Source organism: Serinus canaria, chromosome 24, assembly GCF_022539315.1.
Source record: "Serinus canaria isolate serCan28SL12 chromosome 24, serCan2020, whole genome shotgun sequence".
NCBI classification, from domain to species: domain Eukaryota; kingdom Metazoa; phylum Chordata; class Aves; order Passeriformes; family Fringillidae; genus Serinus; species Serinus canaria.
The window spans coordinates 3,368,679-3,388,664 of record NC_066337.1 but is presented as its reverse complement, the minus strand read 5'-3'; the positions used below and the strand labels follow the sequence as shown (position 1 = coordinate 3,388,664).

At 51.7% G+C, this 19,986-nt stretch overlaps 1 protein-coding gene across 1 annotated transcript in view; it reads right to left on the bottom strand.

The window, feature by feature from the left end:
* The window catches only part of JAM3 (junctional adhesion molecule 3), a 33,865-nt gene extending 14,091 nt beyond the window's left edge, over nt 1-19,774 (bottom strand). The window contains exon 1 of the mRNA XM_050983503.1: nt 19,673-19,774. Within this exon, the coding sequence (XP_050839460.1) occupies nt 19,673-19,724 (52 nt within the window). The 5' untranslated portion in view covers nt 19,725-19,774. The remainder of the gene's footprint in view (nt 1-19,672) is intronic.
* Nucleotides 19,775-19,986: the final 212 nt, after the last annotated feature.

Below are 19,986 nucleotides of genomic sequence, written 5' to 3'. Positions count from 1 at the left end.
GTCTCCGTTCAAATTAAGTAACAGATGGACCTGGTCTGTGTGGGAGCTGATAACAGTTATAAAAAGGCCATCACCAGACTGTGGCCAGCCCACCCTGGAAAAAACCCACTCAGTCGTAAATCCTCTGTGCTGTTATAGCTGCTTGTGCGAGTAAGGCTTTATTTTTACCAGCTATCATCAACCAGCATGCCTTATTTTAAGATGCATGGCTTTTACTGCTCAGCTAAAAGGGTGCCAGCTCTCGACAGACACCTCCCAGCAGAGATGTGCCCTGGGCAGGGAGCACGAGGCAGAATTATCCCAGAGAAGGCAAATGCAGCCTTACAGAGCAGCCTTGGCATCCATGTGGCTCTGGGACATCTTTGCTGTCCTCCTCTCTCAGGGAGCTCACTCGTGGCACTCTCCTGTGAAAGGCTGGTGGTGAGGGGGTCTCTGGTGGTCCCAGCAGCAGCAGGACCCCGCAGGATGGAGCTCTGTGGAACACCACAGGGTGTTTGCATTCGTCTGGAGGTGTAAGAACTTGGGACTTTGCCCTTAATTCAGTTTCTTCCTCCTCACCAGTACAGAAGGTGAGGAGATGCCTGACTTCAGAGAGGGTACGTGCAGTTCTGGAACGAAATCTTAAACCTGTTTAAATCTCCTGATTTAAATCTCCTGACTTAAACTGGGACCTTAAAGACCTGACTGCATTTGCTGCAGAGAGGGCTCATTAGCACCCAGGCCACGCACACAGGCTTTTCTCTTCCTTTTCTTTTTCTTTTTTAGTTTTTTCTTTCCTCCTCCTTCTTTTCTTCTTTTTTTTTTTTTTTTCTTTTTCCTTTTGGACAGGAGGATTTACTGTTCTACCTCCTAACCAGACACCAAAACACACCCACCCTGAGGAGTGGAACAGGTTGCTCTCAAGGAGATTTGGAACCCTCTTGGGTCAAAAGCCTCTCTGCAAAGCAGCTCCTTCTGCAGCCAAACACTCCTCCTGTCTCCCAGGCAGGCAGGGAAGCATAGGTGTTGCCTGGGAAGACCACACAGAGATTTCTGATGGTTTCCCCCAGCCTGGTTTCATCACACTGGGCTGCAGCTGCAGACAGACTGTCTCAAACCACCATCTGATCAGGGCTCCTGCAGCTCAGAGTTTCACAACCTTTGCTTGCTGTGGCATTGCAGCGTGGGCAGAGATGAGATGTTAAGGTCCTGCAGATCAACACCTTCACAGAAATGACCCCATTTTATTAAATTGGGGTTTCCTCTGTCCCAACAGAGCTGGCTGGAGGCACCAGCCCCACAAAGGGACCCCCCCTCAGCTGCCAGCAAGGAGGAGATGGGACATTTATCCTTCATTTAACACCCTGCAGATGTGGCTGTATAAACCTTGCCCAACATCTTCATCTGGGCCTAGCTCTCCTGTTTTCCCAAGCTCATCCCCTGGGCTCTGGCTCCTCTCCTGGAGAGGACTGGCTGTACGTGCCATGTTTGTGTGCATGACTAACACCCAATACTTAAAGAGATGAGGATGGAAGCAGCAAGGGCTCCAGAGCTTCCAGCATGTCAGATTGCATCTCCTTCTGGAATACACTTCAGGCCAACTTCAGCTCAGACAGGAGATGGAAAGAGTTGGAACTTACCCCTCAAAATCAGGGATGAAGGGTAGTGGAGGGGGAACAGAATGGAAACATGAACAGGAAAGCTGTTATTACCATTCCCTGCATTCCTGAATTGCTTCTCCCTTCCCAACAAACCTGAGGCTGAACTGGAAGTCTTATTTCCCTTGTGTGAGCAACAGGGAATAGGGCATGGAGCTTCTGCCAGGGGATTAAGTCCTGCCCAGACCACTCTTTGCCTTGCTGGTGGCCCCTGGGGTCAAGCCCCTCAGAGATGCTTTGGGCTTCCAGTGTTAGGCTGAGTGTTAGGAGGGAAAAACAGGGGCAGGTGGCCCTGCTGTGTGGTTCTGAGGCAGGAGAGCTTCTCCTTACAGCTGCACCAAGGTTTTGGCAAAACAACAGAAGAGAAATCCTGGATCACTTGGCCAGGAATGCACCGAACCAGCCAGGATGTGCTCAGTGCTGGTCTTGCCATTTTCATTACCAAATGGGCAGCCTAATTACACCTCCAAACTGGGCTGGCTCATAGCCAACACCAGGGAAATAAAATGGGGATGAGGGGATCCCAGGAGGGCAGCTCATCCCCACCTCTGTTTAGGGCATGGAAGTCCCAGGGATGCAGCTGGCCAGGCCCCTGGCACCCCAAGGAAGCTGAGGGTCTCCTGTGCAGAGTTTCCCCCCATCATTTCCCTCTGCCCAAGTGCTGTACATTCCTCTGCTGAGCCTCAGTCCCTCCACATTCAGCGTCCCCTGTACTCAGTAAGGATGTACAGTTCCAGTTCACTGGAGGAAAAAAATGAGGATGGAAATCCCAGGAAGAGCAAAGGCACACACTATCTCAGGCAGCAGGATATGCCACTCTGTGACCTGTTTACCAGATGAGAATGCCTTGCAGCAGCAGATCCCAGGAACAGAGATGGTGAGCACTGCAGAGCAGTGGGAACTTTTGCACTGGGCAGATTTGAAACCAACCCTTCCTGCCTATTCCCACTTGCCTTCCATTGTTTCCTCAGCCAGCCCTAGGAGCTGCCATGCAGGCACATCCTACGTTATTTCTCACTTCAGCAAGTCCCCTTCCTCCCCAAAGTGGCAGATGCTGGTACCAAATTAGTGCAAAGTGGGAGGGAGCCAGCAGATAACTACCACAAAAGCCAGGGGCAATGGTGTTCCTGCTGTCCTCTCCCTTCCTCCCAGCAGGACTCTCCTGGCAGCAGACAGGTGCTGAGGGATGAAATGCAGGTCAGAGTGGGGTCAGTGAGATGTGACAGAGATCTATGGCCAGTGTCAGGGAGAGGGAATGAACTGCAACGGGAAAAGGGGCAAGTTCCTTTATTTTTGGCTCGTGTGGGAATTTGACTCAAGGATTGCTGAGGATCTCAGAAGCCACGGTGACGTTTTCCAGGCTGAGTGCCAGCCAAGGCACAGACTTGATCTCAGCAGGTATTTGACTTCCCTGGGAGCTGAGATGCTTGGTACCTGCCTGACCCTGGCTTTTGATGAGGACACACATCTCAGAAGCTGCCTGCAACGCAAAGACAGGAAATAAGCGGATATGCTATCAGCACCAGGCTTTGCAGTGCTCCTTAGTGTCTGGCTGTGTCCCAACCATCAATACAGAGACTTGCAGGGGTTTAGCCTATAATCCTCTATTCCTCTGTCTGTGACTCTAATCTCCTGATCCTCCCTTCTCCTCCAGCCTAGAGCTTGACCAGCAAAACACGGATCCGAGGTTCTGCTTATTGGAGACCAACCATGTCATCTTCCTGTGGAAAATGGGAGTTGGGAAGAGAGCAGCAGTCATCCGAGCCAAGAGCCGGGAGTAGGCTGGAGAAGGGAACAGGAGAGGGCGTGAGCAAGCACACAGAGAAATCATTTATGACAAGACTGAAAGCAGCTCTCGTTTTAAGAACATTTCCTCCAATTTTACAGTGTAATTTTTGCCTTTTTTTTTTCCCCCTGCGTGCGTATAATTCTAGCCCCGGGTACAAACCGCGATTGTCTCACTAATGCACCACGAAACACGCAGAAATGAACGCTGCAGGAGCCTGCTGCAGGCACCCAGGGAACATCCCCAGCTGCCTGTGAGCACACCAGGAGCTCACAGAGATCCCTCTGCCGTCATTCCAGGCGGGAGAGATGGGGCCAGCCTCCGTCAGGCAGCTTTGAAGCTTTGCAGCGAATCCGTCAGAACAAAGGACGCAGCCCCACAAGGGGGGAAGGCACTCGGCGAGCTGTGTGCAAACCCTGAGATGTGATTTTAGGGGCAGCCCTGGATCACAGGAGCAGATCTGAAAAGACTTCCCTTGTTAACATCAGCCTGAGCAAGCACAGGCTGCCAACCTGCGCGGGGAGAAGCGCCGCAGGGTTCAGGGGAGATTATTTTCTTAGGAAGTGCATCGGGAATTAAAGGGAGCCCAAGTGAAGTCACAGACAGATAAAGATGAAAAGCGTGACACACTGAGCTGTTAGGAAGATGACAGCATAAATGAGCAGGGGGAGAGGGAAGGGAGTAATGCTGTGTCAGAGCAAAGAGGACAAAACCCATCCTGGCTCACCCCAGCCTGGATTCCTGAGCAGGGCAAGTCTGTTTAACAGAGCAGAAAGGAGCCTTGGCACAGAGGGGTTAAAAGATTACGTGTCCTGGGGGAGTTGAATTAGCCACATATCTGGGAACCAACTTCTCCCAGACCCTGCCTTGTTTTTCTCCTTAAACATCATCTGCTGCTATTTTTAGCAGAGAATTTTCTCAGCCGAACGCTCCCAGTGGAGCGCTGGTCAGGGGCCCTTTTCCCAGAGAGACACAGGCACAGCAGCACGTGCTGGCCCCTGGTCCAGCTCAGCTCTGTGCCACTGCCCTGCCATCTCTGGGCTTCGTGTGTCACACTGCCAGCTCTCTCCTGAGGCACGGGACAGTCCCCACTCCAGCCTGGGGCAGGCATATTAAATGCCCTCAAAAAGCCAGGGGAGGCTCTAAAGTCAGAAGCAGCTCAAAGGGGTAGACTGGACTTGGTAACTTGCCTGGAGGCTTTAGCAGCATGAATGGCAAGAAAGGTGGGAAGGAGATGGAAAGAAATGATTAGGCTGACATTAATAACAGGATCTGCTTCTCAGGACTAAAATCTATTTGGATTCGTTCCAGTTCCTCCGAGGGAAGCCATGGAAGCCTTTATTGTTCATAAAAGTTGCAACTAAATTCGGACTGCATAAAGCTTAAGGAAATACCTCTCAGAGGACAACCCTGCTGAAAACAAATGAGGTAACTCCCTTCCTCTTCTCTGCTTTTCTTGGGGCCTTCATTCTTCCTTGGCCAAAACCCCAACCTGTCCATCAGCCCATCAGCCCCTGGCTGCTCAGCCTCCAGCACTGCTATCTGCCTGCCTGGCTGCAATTAGCAATGTGTCACTGGATGTCTGGGCTGCTTCTCAGGGAGGCAACGCTGGGAACTGCTTTTATCTACAGCTTGAATTAATACCTGCCTGCCAGAGATCAGCATGGAAATCAAAGGGCCAGATCAGGGCACAGGGACGGACAAATTGAGTAAAGAGGAGCAAAGCCCTGCCTTGTCTGTGCTAATGTGCAGCTCAGGCTGGGGGACCCAGGAGGATTGAGCTCTGTGGATGCTGGGGATGAAGTCAGGAAGGTCCCTGTAACAATGGCCCCTTCTTGGTCAGTGTGTCTGCTCCCTGTGTGTCTCGGAGCCATGTCAGCTAAGCCAACAGATTGGGAACATATTTGCACTCCCCACAGCAGCACAGAAGCCAGCCCTGACACAGAGGAGCAAGCTGGGCTCTTGGCTGCTCTGTGCCTCGGTGCCAAGTTTCCAGCTCTGCCCAAAACCTGTGTTGGAGCCCTGCCTTGGCAGGGAGAGAGGACAGGCAGGGCTGGGGAATGCTCAGCTCACAGAACCTGGCAGCTGCAGGACAGGGGAGCCAGGCTGAGCTCACCTGCGCTGCTCTGAGGCTCCCCAGGTGACACCAAAGCTGGCACAGAGTGGCTCTGCCCTCCTCATGGCCCCGCTGGAACAACTGGGGCCCAGGGCAGCAGGAGCCCAGACCGCACACAGATGCTGCACAGGGCCTCGTCCCTGTGGCAAGAGCTATTTTTAGCAGAAAAATAGCAAAAACCTTCCCCCAGCCCTGCAGGAATCCCAGGAGCCCTGGATTTCTCTCCTGACCTTCATGCACACATTCCAGCACATGGCACTTAACCTTTGAGGCTCCTGTGAAATCCCAGTGCCAGCGTTTCACGGCTGAGTGTGCTTCCCCTCGCATCTGCCCCTGGATCAGATGCTGCCAGCACCTCTCTCTCTCCTGGCTCTGCTCCCAGCTGAAGGACAGACAATAGGCATTTGAATCCAGTCTCCACTTCCCCTCCCAAACAGCCTGGGGAGATGGCAGATCAGAGACAGCGCTGAGAGCAGCGCCTGCCAGCCAACAGGTCTCTCCAGATCCCAGCCTGCCTTCCCCTTCCCCTTCCCCTTCCCTCCCACAGCCACAGACCACCACTGCAGCAGCCACTGGGCACCCAGGCCAGCTCTGCTGGGCAAGTCCTGCCTCCCTGCAGCTAGCCAGACCAAGGGAGCCTTCTCTCAGCACTCTGCTGCTGCCAGAATTGACTGGATCACCTGGATTGCCAACCTGCCAGCCACAGCACTGGTCACAGAGCTCTCCTGGACCTCTCTGCCCTGCCAGCTCACTGGAGACACACTGGCCACCTCCTGGACCTCTCTTGCTCACTCCTAGGAGCATCTACCTGCAATTAAGTGATCCAGGTTCCACCTGCAAGAGGTTCAGCCAGGGTCTGGCAAGAGCTCTCCTGGATTCTCCTGAAGAACCATCTTCCATCTTTCTAGAAACAGCTCTGCCTCTGGAGCCATTCAGCCTGCTTGGCACCATTCCTGCTGCTTCAGAGATAACAACAGAGAGTGAGAAAAACCTGTCTAGACACCATTTACCTTCCATGGACTCCCACTGCCACATCAAAGCACCTCTTCAAACAAAACTGGCCAGGGAAAACTCCCCAGCCCTCCTGTGCCTGCTCCAGCCAGAGTCAAGGACTCATCCCATCATGCTCCAGAGTTTATCTTTAATCCAGGCCCTTCTGACAACAGAAAGAGAGGGAGGATGAAAAATCTCATTACAGGCGCCTTAACAGAAGTCACCTGGCTTTACCCTACCCAGGTGGGGGCTGCATCCCGTCTGCTCAGTGCCCAGACACAAGCTGAGATCTCACCTGTCTCCTCTGGTCAGGCTGCACCCCCCAGCTCCTCTCAAAAGCTGCCACACTTGTCACACTTGTCACACTTGTCCCTTCTGCTCAGCTGCCTTCCCAAAGCCACGTGTGTGAATGCTGGGCCAGCTTGGCTGCAAGCTGGGGATCACAGAACACCTTCCTGTGACACCCAAGGAAAGGGAGGTCAGCACCCAGCTCAGGACAAAGGCACGGGAGCTCAGGGAGAGGCTCAGGATACCCTGAAACCAAGGAGAGAATTTCAGGTTTCTTGAGCACAAGTTAAAGTCCCTGCTGTGGGGAAGCACCTGGTGCTGGCATCGAGCACTGACCCCACGCAGCCACCACGAGAGCAGCATCCACCTCATTATTTTAATCAGGGTCCTTTGAAATACCTCCTGTGTGAGAGACAGCTAAGAAAATCCTGTCTGGCTTTATTCTGTCTCAGGCAGAAACAGCCTTTATTTAGCAAACTGCTGCTAACAGCTCTGTCTCATTAGTCAGTGTTTAGGGAAGCAGGCTCCAATTGTTCTGAAGTCTGGCATTGCAGAAAGAGCCTTGATAATGAGGTCTGCAGGAGACGATTCCTCCTGACAGCCCCACAATGACCTAGAAATCCTACTTAATTCCCTGTCAGGGAAAAGTGCTGAGTAACAGCGAGGTGCAGAGGCACCGGGGGCTGATCCAGAGGGAGCTGCAGCCGCTGCTCACACTTGGGGATGGCATGCAGGTCCCAGGGTGGCAGAGCCAGCCCTGCCCAGCTGCAGCAGCTCCCCAGAGAGAGCCTGAGGGGCAGGGACGTGGGGAATGCTGTGGGAAGGTTTGTAGCCTCGTCTGGAGAGACCTGGCACCACGCAGAGAGCTGGGAGCAGAAGTCCCTGATAACACAACAGGAAAATCAACAGCAGCACCTGGATCTGGGCTTCCCAGGGCACGAGGCACTCCCTCCTCTGGATCGTGCTCGCCTGCAAACTGTGCCAAAGCCCTGCCAAGGAACTCCCTGGCTCAAACAGCTCCACTTTTGCCTCTGTTCTAGATCTGGCATGGCTGGGAGCTCGCCAGCCCCACTGCTCCCAGCAGAGCCTGTGCAATCTCCTGCTGTGGAGCAGCCTCTGGAGCCGCTCAGGTGCCATCCCCAGGACGTGGGACACAGAGTGTGTGTGCCCCAAGGGGCTGGGGAGCATCTGGCACGTTCTGCCCCAGCTGCTTCCCCCCAGTCCCCCGGAGGAGCAGGCAGCAGGCTGGGGCAGGCTGGGCCCACAGACACCCCACTTTCAAGTGGTTTGCTCTCCACAAGCACCACGTGGACGTGGCCAGCAACCTCTGGGCTGGGTGGCCCAGGGCCAGCTGGGCCAGAAGATGAGGAGGGGGGTGTAGCAGGAATGTGGGCTGCATACTCCTGAAGGGAGGCTATAGCCAGGTGGGGTCACTCTCTTCCACTGGGCAGCACTGACAGAACCAGGGGACACAGTCTCAAGTTATGGCAGGGACGGTACAGGCTGGATATTAGGAAGAAATTTTTCACCAAAAGAATAATAAAGTACAGGGAGGTGGTGGAATCACCATCTCTGGATGCGTTTAAAAAAAAGGCTGGCCATGGCACTTGGTGCTATAGTCTGGTTGAGGTGTCAGGGCACAGGTTGGACTTGATGATTTTAGAGGTCTCTTCCAACCTCATCATTCTGTGATTCTGTGGTACAGCTGACCCTGAAGACCACCCCCAGCACAGACCCTCACAGGCACGTGCTTGCCACCTGTTCCAGCCAGCAGACAAGGGGCTGAGGCAGGAATTCTGGAGCTGAATGCAGGGTCTGTTCAGGAGGGCTCTGGAGCCTGCCCCCACGCTGGGCTGAGGGTGCTGTCTCGCAGCCCCTGGCACAGGAATGCAGCTCAGCCCATCACGTGCGGGGCTGCCAGCGCGGCGCTGTTTAAAGCACAGCCCAAATGTGCAAAGGACTGCTGCAAAAAAAAAAAAAAAAAAGCTTTAAAAAAAGAAATGTGCAAATGAAATCACCAGCCGAAACAGTGTCTGGAGACAGCCCCAGCCAAGTCCCTCGAATGTCAGCAGCAGAAGGAGGGCTCAGAGATGGAGAACCCGGCTCAGCCTGCTGGCACACACGGAGGATCTGCCTCAGAGACATGAGGAAAAGACATATGCTGAGAAGGGAAGGCCCAGCTTTATTTTACCAGCCTCTGTTCCCACCCAAGATGTGCTTTAAAGACTGCCTTGCAAAGTAGGAATTAAATCCAAAGGTGCCTATGCATCTTCCTTGCTGTCATCCCCTTATCAGTTATCTCCAGCCTGCTCTGAGCCAGAAGATGAAAGGATCCTAACACCACTTATCTTCCCACTTAAGAACACGCTTAAAAGCTTGCTCTTAAAGAGCAGGACACTCAAGCCTGGGGAAGCAGCTGTAAATTCTGCAAATGGGCTTCCCTGCATGTCTTTGAAGGAGCTACTGCTTTTCAATGAGGGGCACAGATACCATGAGGAAACCCGGGAGGGAGGAAAGAGAGAAGCCTCGATAGCCAAGGGAGTCTTTGCCTCGTGTCCAGGATGTGGAGCTGAGTGACAGATGTGAGACTTACAGCATGTGTGCCTCAGAAGTGACCGAGGACGAGCCAGGAATTGAGAAGCTCTTGGGAAATACAGAAGCAGCCAGAATGATGGCATATTTGTCACTCCAAAACCAGGCTCTCCTCGGGACTGTGCAGTGTCAGCCAGCAAAGGTTAGGGATGCCCTTGCACGCTGCAGGCAGAGCTGCTGCATCCAACCCTGCTCCAGGACCAAGCCTCGAGGCCAGGACCTCTCCCACACAGCCCCGATCTGAATTTGACCCTCAGCTCCCCTCTTTGTAGAGCTGCTTGTAACCACGGTGAACCTGGCTCCAGCTCGCTTTTGTCATTCAACAGCTGAGTCAAACTGTCAAAACAGCCAAAAAGGAGCTGTTCCAAATATTTGCAGAAAGAGGAGGATCAAGGAGCCTGCAGCAGAACAGCAGGAGCCTGCCCAGGCAGGGAGAACAATCCCTATTGTGGAGCAGCAGCAGGAGGCTGGTGGGCCATGAGCACGCCTTGGGACGTGGGCAAAGAGCCCCCAAAGCCCCCAAATCCTCCATGCCGAGGGATAAACTGGAATCTGGAGTCCCCTCTGTTGGGGTGCCACTCACTCGGGGGGACACCAATTGTGGTTATTAATTGTTGGGGTGTTGTGAGGGTCCCCAGGACGAGGTGAGAGATGAGAACTGACTCCAAGTTCTTAGAAGGTTGATTTATTATTATTATATTCTATATTATTATATTATATTCTATATTATTATATTATATTATATTCTATATGATATAGTCTATATTATTATATTATATTATATGATATATATATTATATTATATATATTATATTATATTATATGATATATATTATATTATATTATATAGATTATCTTATATTATATTATCTTATATGTTATGTTATGTTATGTATGTTATATTCTGTTATATTATTATGATATTATATTCTATTATATTATATATCATTATCATATCATATCATATCAGATCATATCATATCTATCATATTTATTATATTATTATTTATTATTTATTATATTACTTACATTATATTTATTATTTATATGTATTATATTATTTTATATTATTTTTATATTATGTTAAAAGAAAATTATATACTAAAACTATACTAAAGAAAGAGAAAGGAGATGTCAGAAGGCTTAACAAGAATGGTAATAAAAACTCATGACGGACTCAGAGAGTCTGACACAGCTGGCTGGGATTGGCCATTAATTAAAAACAATTCCCATGCTGGGTAAACAATTCTCCAAATCACATTCCAGAGGAGCAAAACATGGAGAAGCTGAAGCTTCCCAGGAGAAAAAAGGGATTTTTCAGACAATATGACAGTGACAGCCCTCTGCCCCTGGCAAAGCCCCAGCCCTCAGGATGACCAGCCCTGGGGGCAGCTCAGCTGTTGGCTTGGAGGAGCAGTTGGCAGTGGGAGAGGGGGGTACCGGGGTGCCTCAGGAGCTGCTGCCAGCCCCAGCACGGACTTCAAAGGGCTCCTCTCGCCCTGCTGTGTGGGAGAGGACAGCTGGGTGCTGGCCAGGCCCACCAGAGCATTTCTGAGGCAGCAGGGAGGGGTTGGTACCTGGTGGAAGCTCCTCTCCAGCACGCGCGAGGCGGCTCCAGCAGGCAGAGCTCCACACTGCCCTGAGATTTATGGGATGCTGAAAACCGGCTAGAATGAAGGGAAAACACCAGCTCCAGAAGGATGTTTACCAACTCAAACAGCCAGTTCTGCTTGAGGGAGAGCCCACGAGGCTCAGTAGGCGATTACAAGGCACTCTGCCAGTTCAAAGGCAACTCCATCAGCTCTGAGGAGATAAGGCATCGCCTCAAATCAGAGCAGCCCCATCCACATCCACCACCTGCAACCTCAGCAGAGCAGCTAACAGCAAAGAGGGGGGAAAGCAGCACCTCCTGCGCTGTGTGGGAGCCTCTAGATCAGCAAGGAGATCTGTGGTGGGTGAAGCCAGCCTGTTCCATGGCTCATGTCTCCCAACAGACACTCACAGGGGTGTCGGAACCCAGGACATCCCTCTGGCCTGAGCCCCTGCCAGGGGGCTCAGAGACCTTGGCACAGAGCCCAAGAGTCCTGTGCCTTTGATTTTGACCCATGGAAATTATTACCAACCTTATATGAAGATTTACAAGCCACGCAAGTTTAAGTAGAATGACAGTTAGTTTGTCACAGAGTGAAAAGCAGAATTTTGGGGTTTTTAGAATGGGGGTTCAGAGGCCGAGATGGAGGAATTTGGGCATGTCTTGTCCTTCTTTCTCCTTCTTCCTAGCCTCCATCTTCTGGGTGATGGTGACACTTCTGGATTGATTTTGAGCAGAGACACACTGTCTAACATAGGTGATAGGTATTGGAAAATAATTGTAAATAAAGTACAGGTAGTTTTTAGTATAAAAAGACAACACCGCCCTGAGGGGCGTGTGCCATGGACTGACCTGCTGGACAGACCTCAGCAGCTCACAGAAAGAATGCACCAGATAAGAGAAAATAAACAACCTTGAAAACCAGAGCTGAAGAATCCTGACTCCTTCTTCAGTTGCCGAGCTGGGAAAAGAGACTCTGACACATCTCGGGGTCATCCTGACCACAGAGACTGCTGAGACAGGGGTGCCTGACTCCTTCCACTCTGCTGGTACCTAAACACCTCAACAACTTCTCCCAAGGGCTCCCACAGGCTGGGCTAGACCAGAGCTGGGACTTCCCTTTCCAAGGTGCCCAGGACCTCCCTAGCACAGAGCGGATGTTTTCCAGGCTCTAAAAATACCCAGCTCCAAACAACGTGGTGGGCATGAAGAACTATTTATCTGCAATGTTTTTGCTGAAGATCAACACGGAAGAAAAAGATTAAAGCAAAGATTTAAGTGTGTATTAAAAATAGCTGTTGATAAGTTCCCTTTGAGGGACAAAAGCTTTTTTACAGAAGCAGCAAGAGCTGCAGGGCTTTGCAACACCTTCCCTGCCGTGTGAGCTGCAGGAAATCATTCAGGAGAGTGTCAGCAGCCAGAGGCTCGGGAGGAAGTCCATTAGCAGGCAGCAATCTCCTTAATGGGCCCTGGGGTACTGGGAAAAGCTGCTGTGGACACAGGGGCTCTTCCCAGCACCACGATTCACACAGCCAGTTATCATCCCATACTCCCAGGACCGCTCCTCATCTTTATGGCAGCCTGAGAGCACCATGAATTAATCTTTTGGGGAGCTCCCAGTGAGTTTTTGCTTTTTCTTTCTCTTTTTTTTTTGCCAGCCCGCAGCAAACAGCCGTGAACAGAAGCTGTTCTGTAAGACAGGTACCAGCAGCAGCATCCATCAAACCTCTGTTTTCCAAGGATAACATCCTGGCAAAACAATAAATGCTGTCTCCACGGGTGATTTTGGGGCTGAGAGATCTTGGCCATTTACAGACTAAATCATTAAGTTCTCTGCTGTGCAGCCACCTCCACTCCAGGTCTGAGAGAACACACAGCCACCCTGGAGGGATGAAAAGTGGCAGGAACCTTTCCACTGGGAATAAAAAGCAGGACTGCTGTGCAGAGCTCGCTTGTCTGTTAAAAGGTAAAAAAGAGCTCTCCTCCATGACCTTGCTTGCCAGCCTTATTCCATGTCACTAATGAAACACAACTCCTGACTTCCTTTGGATACGTGGGATTTTCATGGGCTCCTTCAGCAAGCACTGAAGGACCTCATGGCTGAGCATCTTGAGATACACCAGGCAAGAGTGTCAAAAATGGCAACTTAATTAAATGTCTCAATGGCAGAGAGCAGGCAAGTCAGGTGCTGTCCACAGAGCTGAAATTTTAGAAATATTTCACTCCCACCCTTCAAAACAGAGCCTAAAAGTGCCCTGATTTACATCTTCTCTGTCAAATCCTCTCTGGCCACTTATATAAGAAATTGCCCAAAGTTTATTAAGGCAGGGATTTTCAGAGGAGGTCACAGGCATTAGAAACCCAGCCTAGTAATAGGAACAAAATCCCCTTAGATTTCAGTGGATTTCTCCAGCTCAGCAGAAAATCTTACCTAGGCCAACAAAATATATTTTTAATAGCATGATTAAAAATCTTGAAATACTGCTGAACATTGTCCACTGCTGCCTTTCAGCCTCATGCCAAAGATAGAGTAAGTCCCTGGCACGCTGCAGTTTTAAAGCTCAGTGTCTTCAAATGAGCCAGCTGTGCCCAAAAGAATTAAGAGGACTCTTAAAAGCCTGCTGATCTCACATTTGTGTTGGAATAATCAGGTACATTGAAGGGAGTAGGTTCCAGCATGTTCTGGCTTTAACTCTGAAATCCCTAGGATTTATGACTTTAAAAAAAAAAAAAAAAAAAAAAGAAAAGAAAACCTTAAGCATTATCTGAACACAATTTAATTTCATCCATTGGTGCTCTGAAAAACCTTCATTTCCCCTTGGAACTGAGTCTTAAGCCCTGTGCTCCAGCCCATGAGGGGCACCACAGAGCCCAGTACCTGGGATTATTTATACTGACAAGCAATTCGTGCATGACAGAACAATTCCCATCAATTTTTCGAGCTTATCTGAAGTACCTGTGGGCTGTCAGGTTACAACACGTATGTGCCTTCGTTTCTCTTTGATTAGCCAATGCCAGCCCAGAGCTGACTGGACTCTCACCTGACAGCATTTTACAGGTGAGTTCATGGGAATCCAACCATACTGTGCTCTCAGGAGCTGGAGAAATTTCCAAAATACTTGTTGTTTGGGGGATTTTTGAGTTTTTGGTTATTTTTTTTTGTTTTGTTTTTTTGGGGGGTTTTTTTTTGGTTGTTTTGTTTTGGTTTTGTTTGGTTTTTGTTTGTTTGTTTTGGGGTTCTTTTTTGGCCAACTCCCATTTATAAATTTTGCTCCTGCCTCTGCTGCTCATTTCTCTGCCTGTTCTCTGGTTTGGAACATGCACCCAAAGCAATTCCCAACACCACAGCACAGGAGCACCTTTGACAAGACACTGAGGAACTGCAGAGGAGCTCCCCCTCCAAAACTCACTTTTTACCTATTTTTTTTTTTTTCTAAGACATTTGAAGGCCTGGCTGAGGATGTTGCTCCGAAGAACAGGACTCCAGCTCCATTTGCAGCTGTCCTGGTGCTGCCCTCCCTGTGCTGGACAGCTGACGTCCTGCCCAGGAGTCACACAAAGCTTCCTCAGAGTGGCAGCAAGGCCACCAAAGTGACAGCAGGACCTCAGCTGGCTGTCCCTGAGCAGAAACCACCTTTAAAATACACCTCCCTCAATGTTCATCCCCAAAGAGGCTGCCTGACCCCTGAAATGAGAAGCAGGAGCTTGTGAGGGGTTGATAATCCCTGACAACAGTGTTCTGGTGAAGGGATGGACTCCACGAACTCCTCACTGTCCTGTTCCCCAGACTGATTTTGGGGAAGCCCAAGGAATGGACTCCATGAACTCCTTGCTGTCCTCTATCCCAGACTGATTTTAGTGAAACCCAAGGAATGGACTCCATGAACTCCTCACTGTCCTCTATCCCAGATTTATTGTGGTGAACCTCAAGGAATGGAGTCCATGAACTCCTCACTGTCCTGTATCCCATGTTTATTTTGGTGAAGCCCAGGGAATGGACTCCATGAACTCCTCACTGTCCTGTTCCCCAGACTGATTTTGGTGAACCCCAAGGAATGGACTCCATGAACTCCTCTGTTCCTCACAGATTTATTTTGCTAAGTCCCCACAAAAAAAAAGAATTGAAACTCTCCAAACCACACCTCTCCCCTCAGGTTATTCCTGCTGGCGCTCTGAAGGGTCACAAGCAAACAAAGACCTGAGCTTTCCAGCCAAAAAAACCTCCAGTTTTTATGTTATTATTTATTCTTCTGAAAAGTGAAACCTCTGGTTTCCAGCAGGGAGCTGGAGCGCTGTGACCCAGCAGGTATTTCCTCTGCCCCAAGCACGGCTATTGCCAGAACTGCACCCAAGCAGCAATCCAGGCCCTTTGGGGGGAATTTCAGGCTGTGTCCAGAACATTCATTAGTGCAATTAAAGCCATTAGCTGGTTCTGAGGCCGTGCCCTGACTCAGCGAGGGACTGGGGTTTGCTGCACACGCCCTGACTCCTCCACCTCCCAGGAGCGATGTTGAGTGCTGAGCTGGGGTTTGATCCTGTCTCACAAAAACATGATACTCCCTGGGGGCTCTGAGGGAAGGCAACCAGCCCTTATCAATCAGGAGGAGACGCTGCAGCTCAAATTCCCGGCGATAGAGAAGCCAGATTGAGAATGTAATTATCCTAATTAATTTTATATCTGGAACTCATCTCCTTTTGCACAAACAGCAGTTTCCAAGCTGGCCACCGGCTCTTCCTTTGCACAGAGCATGAGTTTATCTTGTTGAGGGGCATGTTGGCAACACAAGCTCTTGTTGTGCAGAAAGGACTCTTGAGGACTCGGGATGCTGCTGGCCTGTGGAAATCTTTGCCTTTGCTAACTCCCTCCCACCACTTCAGGCTGGCTCCGTAAGGAGTTCACGAACCTTCTCCGGATCATCAGGGCTTGATGCAATCAACTGTGAAGCATTAGCTCTAAATATACAACTGGGAGGCCAGTTCTGCTCTAACACACAAACACTCATGGCAGAGGATGAGCCAGAGGCCAGCCCAATTTGCAAGAGAAACTTCACGGATAATCCAAGCAAGCTGCAAGGGAAGCGGGAGGGAGTGGGGGCCGATCATTGCTGTGCCCTTTGGGGATGGCTAAAGTTAGGGGCAAACTGGCAGGAGGCCACCCACAGCTTTTGTCCTTGTTGGTGGAGCTAAATGCAGCAGCTCATTCTGCTTTATTTACTTTTTAGGTGATTTTTTGGCGACTCCAAGCGTGTCCCTGGTGCAAATCCTCCGTGTGTGGACAGATAATTGAAAAACAACTGCAGAGGGCCAAGAGACCCAGAATTCAACTTGTACAGGGAAAATAAACACTGAAAGAACCCAAGCTCACAAAGCAGAGCAACATCTCAGTCCACAGACTAAAGCAAACACATTTTACTCTTTGGATCTCCTCGTGTTTCAGCAACCAAGAAATTCTCAGAAGCATTTGGGGCAAGAGGGAATGCGCTGGTGTCACGTTCTTTGTCAACAGCTGTAAAGGAGATGTGCATCCAACCACTCTTTGGTGGCCATGCCAGACCCTGCTTACCCAAAAAGGAACACCAAGCCCTTCCTAGGAATTTTTTGGAAGATGTTATTAAGCATCTGATTTTGGCAGGGCTCTCAAAGCCGTTTGTCCCGGTTTTTTACTGCCTGTTGAAAAGAAAGCGATACTACAAATACTTCCCATCAGAAAATACCAACAAGCAACTTATCATCACTGCAAGGGAGCTAACAACATTTCCACCGAGGGGTTTTTGGCACTGACAGCTGACTCAGAACAGTTGTTGGTGGCTGGGACAGATGGACTTCATATATTAAAAAAAAAAAAAAAAGGAAATGAGAACTTCTACTCCATAGATTTTAAAAAGCCTTTTGCAAAATCCAACCTATTACCAAGCCCTCAGAATTAAATCAAAAGGAGATTTGAATATAATGAGCTTTAAAACTGAAATGTGCCTGGGACTTGCCCATATCTCCCCATCAAGGACTACAGGCTATCAGCATGTTCTATTTTCAACAGGAAATACTCGAGAGTTTTGGGAGGGTCTCCACAGCTCTGCCCTCAGCCCAGCCCGTGAAATCCTCTAAAGTCCAAATATTTGTTTCCACGGGGAAGCTGGCAAGGAGAGAGAGCTGGAGGTAGAAGAGATGTCAGCCGTGAGCCCCGCTCTCCATCAGCGCCGCCGAGAGCGTCCCTGCTTTAATCGTGGCCATGGCATTTCCCTGATGTGCAGAACCTTTAGAGGCTCTCAGTGCCTAGAGCTGGGAATGCTCTGAACACTCCATGCTTCACTGGCTCCCCTTCCATGGCAATGTTTTAAGGCCACGAGCAAGAACAGGGGCTGTTCTGGCAGCAGCACACAGCAGGAGGCGAGCCCAGCTCACAGCACTCGGGAGTCAAAGCAGCACCTCAGAGTCTAGAGCAGGTCAGATTGGCATCTCAGCATCTTGGGAGCTTTGTCTCCTTCTTTTCATGCCTTTTTCTTTTTTCTCCCCCAAGTAATCATTTGGCACAAACACTTCCTTCCAGTCACACTCCCATCCCACTATCCAGCACCAGCCCTGCAGGCTTCAGTGCATGTCTAATTTTATGTACTGCCAACAGCATAACCCTGTTTTAGTGGGGTGCCCCCAGCACCTCAAGTCAAGCATGATGGAAAAACCTTTTTATTCTCAACCTCACTGCCCAGTCTTTTGGGCTTATGACCCCAAATTCAAACATTACTAGAAATCAACACAGGATGAGGCACTCTGACTTTGAATTTAATGGAAAGCAAAGCCTGGCACCACTGGGTTCACTCACCAGGTAAATGCTCTCAGGCAGAGGTGTGAAACCAGTGGGGTTTGGCTGCTTTTAGCAATTATTGTCTGTTTGAAGAAACACAGAAATATCTGGAGTTTGTTTCCATTCCTCCTATCTTTTAGGCCAGATTCAACAGGACACTTGGGCTCTGCTCACGCAACACAAGAAGGAAATGGGGCATCTTTCTATCCTGCAGCCCCTCTGCCAGGGAAAGCCGTGTTAAATGTGTGGTTTCTCCCATTCAAAGGGAGCAGCTGAATCCAGAGCTAGCACTGGGCAGACCGTGTGATGCTCTGGGATCAGGCACTCCTGATTTCTCCTGCTGGAGCTGTTTCTGCTCCAAACCACAGCAAAGCAAGTGAACACCAGAGCCTGGAGCGCGTGACAACCCTCTGCTTGTTGGGGATGAGTGTCAGAGTCATCTTCACACCCCTCCGCTGGCTGATTGGGTAAATAGTGCCCAAATCTCACTTTGTTCGAGACCCAAAGCGACTCTGTGAGTTCTCTGGAGTCACTGGAGGAGTGTTTTTTGTCATTAGATAAACTGTTTGAAATATTTCCATTCACTTCCTTGAATGTTGACCCAAAACAGTGACTGGTGAGCGTGTACACGCTCAGCCCCGTGTATTTTGGTACTCAGCTGTAGGCTGGTTGTCAGCCTAACCCCACTCCACCCCATCTTCTCCTCCTGCCATCTGGGCAGAAGGGGGGAGGACAACACGAGCCCACCGGCTGCTGTCCCCCTCCTCATCCCCCCAGCTATTAATAGCCAGACAACAAATGAGCCCAAATTCATTCCTGAGCGGAATTAGCAAATGTTTTTGCAATTAAAACTGCAAACATTCATGCGGGGCCCCCCGAACAATAGGCGCCTGTGCCTGGTCTTGAATAGGCACTAGTGTCCGCCCTGCCTGCCTGCCGAGCCTGCACATTCCTGGCACCCTCAGCCCTGGACCCGCTCCTTGCTGAGCTGGGTTTTGGGATGTTTCCCCCTCTCCTGTGTGTGTCCCACGCTCCCTGCAGCATCCGGCGGGTCCTTGTTGCCGGCCGGCCCTGGACCCGTGTGCTGGCCCGTCCCCATCCCGGCGGCTCCCACGCTGTCCCCGCATCCCCCGCGCTCGGGCCAGCGCATCCCTCCCCTCCCTTCCCCGGGGCCAGGCAGGGGCAGGAGCAGGAGCAGGAGCAGGAGCAGGAGCAGGAGCAGGAGCAGGGGCAGGGGCAGGGGCAGCGGCAGCGGCAGGGGCACGGGCAGGGGCAGGAGCAGGGGAAAGGGCAGGGGCAGGGGCAGGGGCAGGGGCAGGGGCAGGGGCAGGGGCAGGGGTAGGGGCAGGGGCAGAGGCAGGGGCAGAAGCAGAGGCACGGGCAGGGGCAGGAGCAGGGGCAAGGGCAGGGGCAGGGGCAGCGCATCTCTGCCCTTCCCCGGGATGGTGACGGGGACAGCGCATCACCCCCCTTCCCTGGGATCACAACCGGGGCAGCGCATCCCTCCGCCTTCTTTCACTTCAGGATGGGGACGAGGGCAGCGCATCCCTCCTCCCTCCCTGCCCCGGGATCCCGACCGGCCAGAGCATCTCCCCCTTTCCCTGGGATCGCAACCGGGGCGGCGCATCCCTCCTCCTTCTTTCTCTCCGGGATGGGGACAGGGACACCTCATCCCCGACTCCGGGATGGGGACAGGGACACCGCATCCCTCCTCCCTCCCCGGCTCCGGGATGGAGACAGGGACACCGCATCCCTCCTCCCTCCCCGGTTCCGGGATCCGGACGGGAGCAGCGCACCGCGGTCCGCGGCTGGCGGGGCCGGCGGCGGGCGGCGCGGGGCGGAGCGGGCGCTGCCGGCCGGTACTCACCGAGCAGGGGCAGGAGCAGGAGCCGGAGCAGCTCCGGCCGCCGCAGCGCCATGATGGGGTGTGCGGAGCCGAGCCGAGCCTGCGCACTGCCCGGGCGGCGCCGGCCCGGGGGCGGGGGTGCCGCCAGCCCGGTCCCGGCTCCGCGGGGGCACCGGCCGGGGGGCGGGCCCGGCACGGCACGGCTCGGCACGGGAGGGGAGGGGAGGGGGCACGCACCGCACCCACGGGCAGGGCGCGGCCCGGGCCCGCCGCGTGGAAGAGGGGATGGTCCCGGCAGGGGGATGGTGAATGGAGAGAGGGGATGGTCCCGGCAA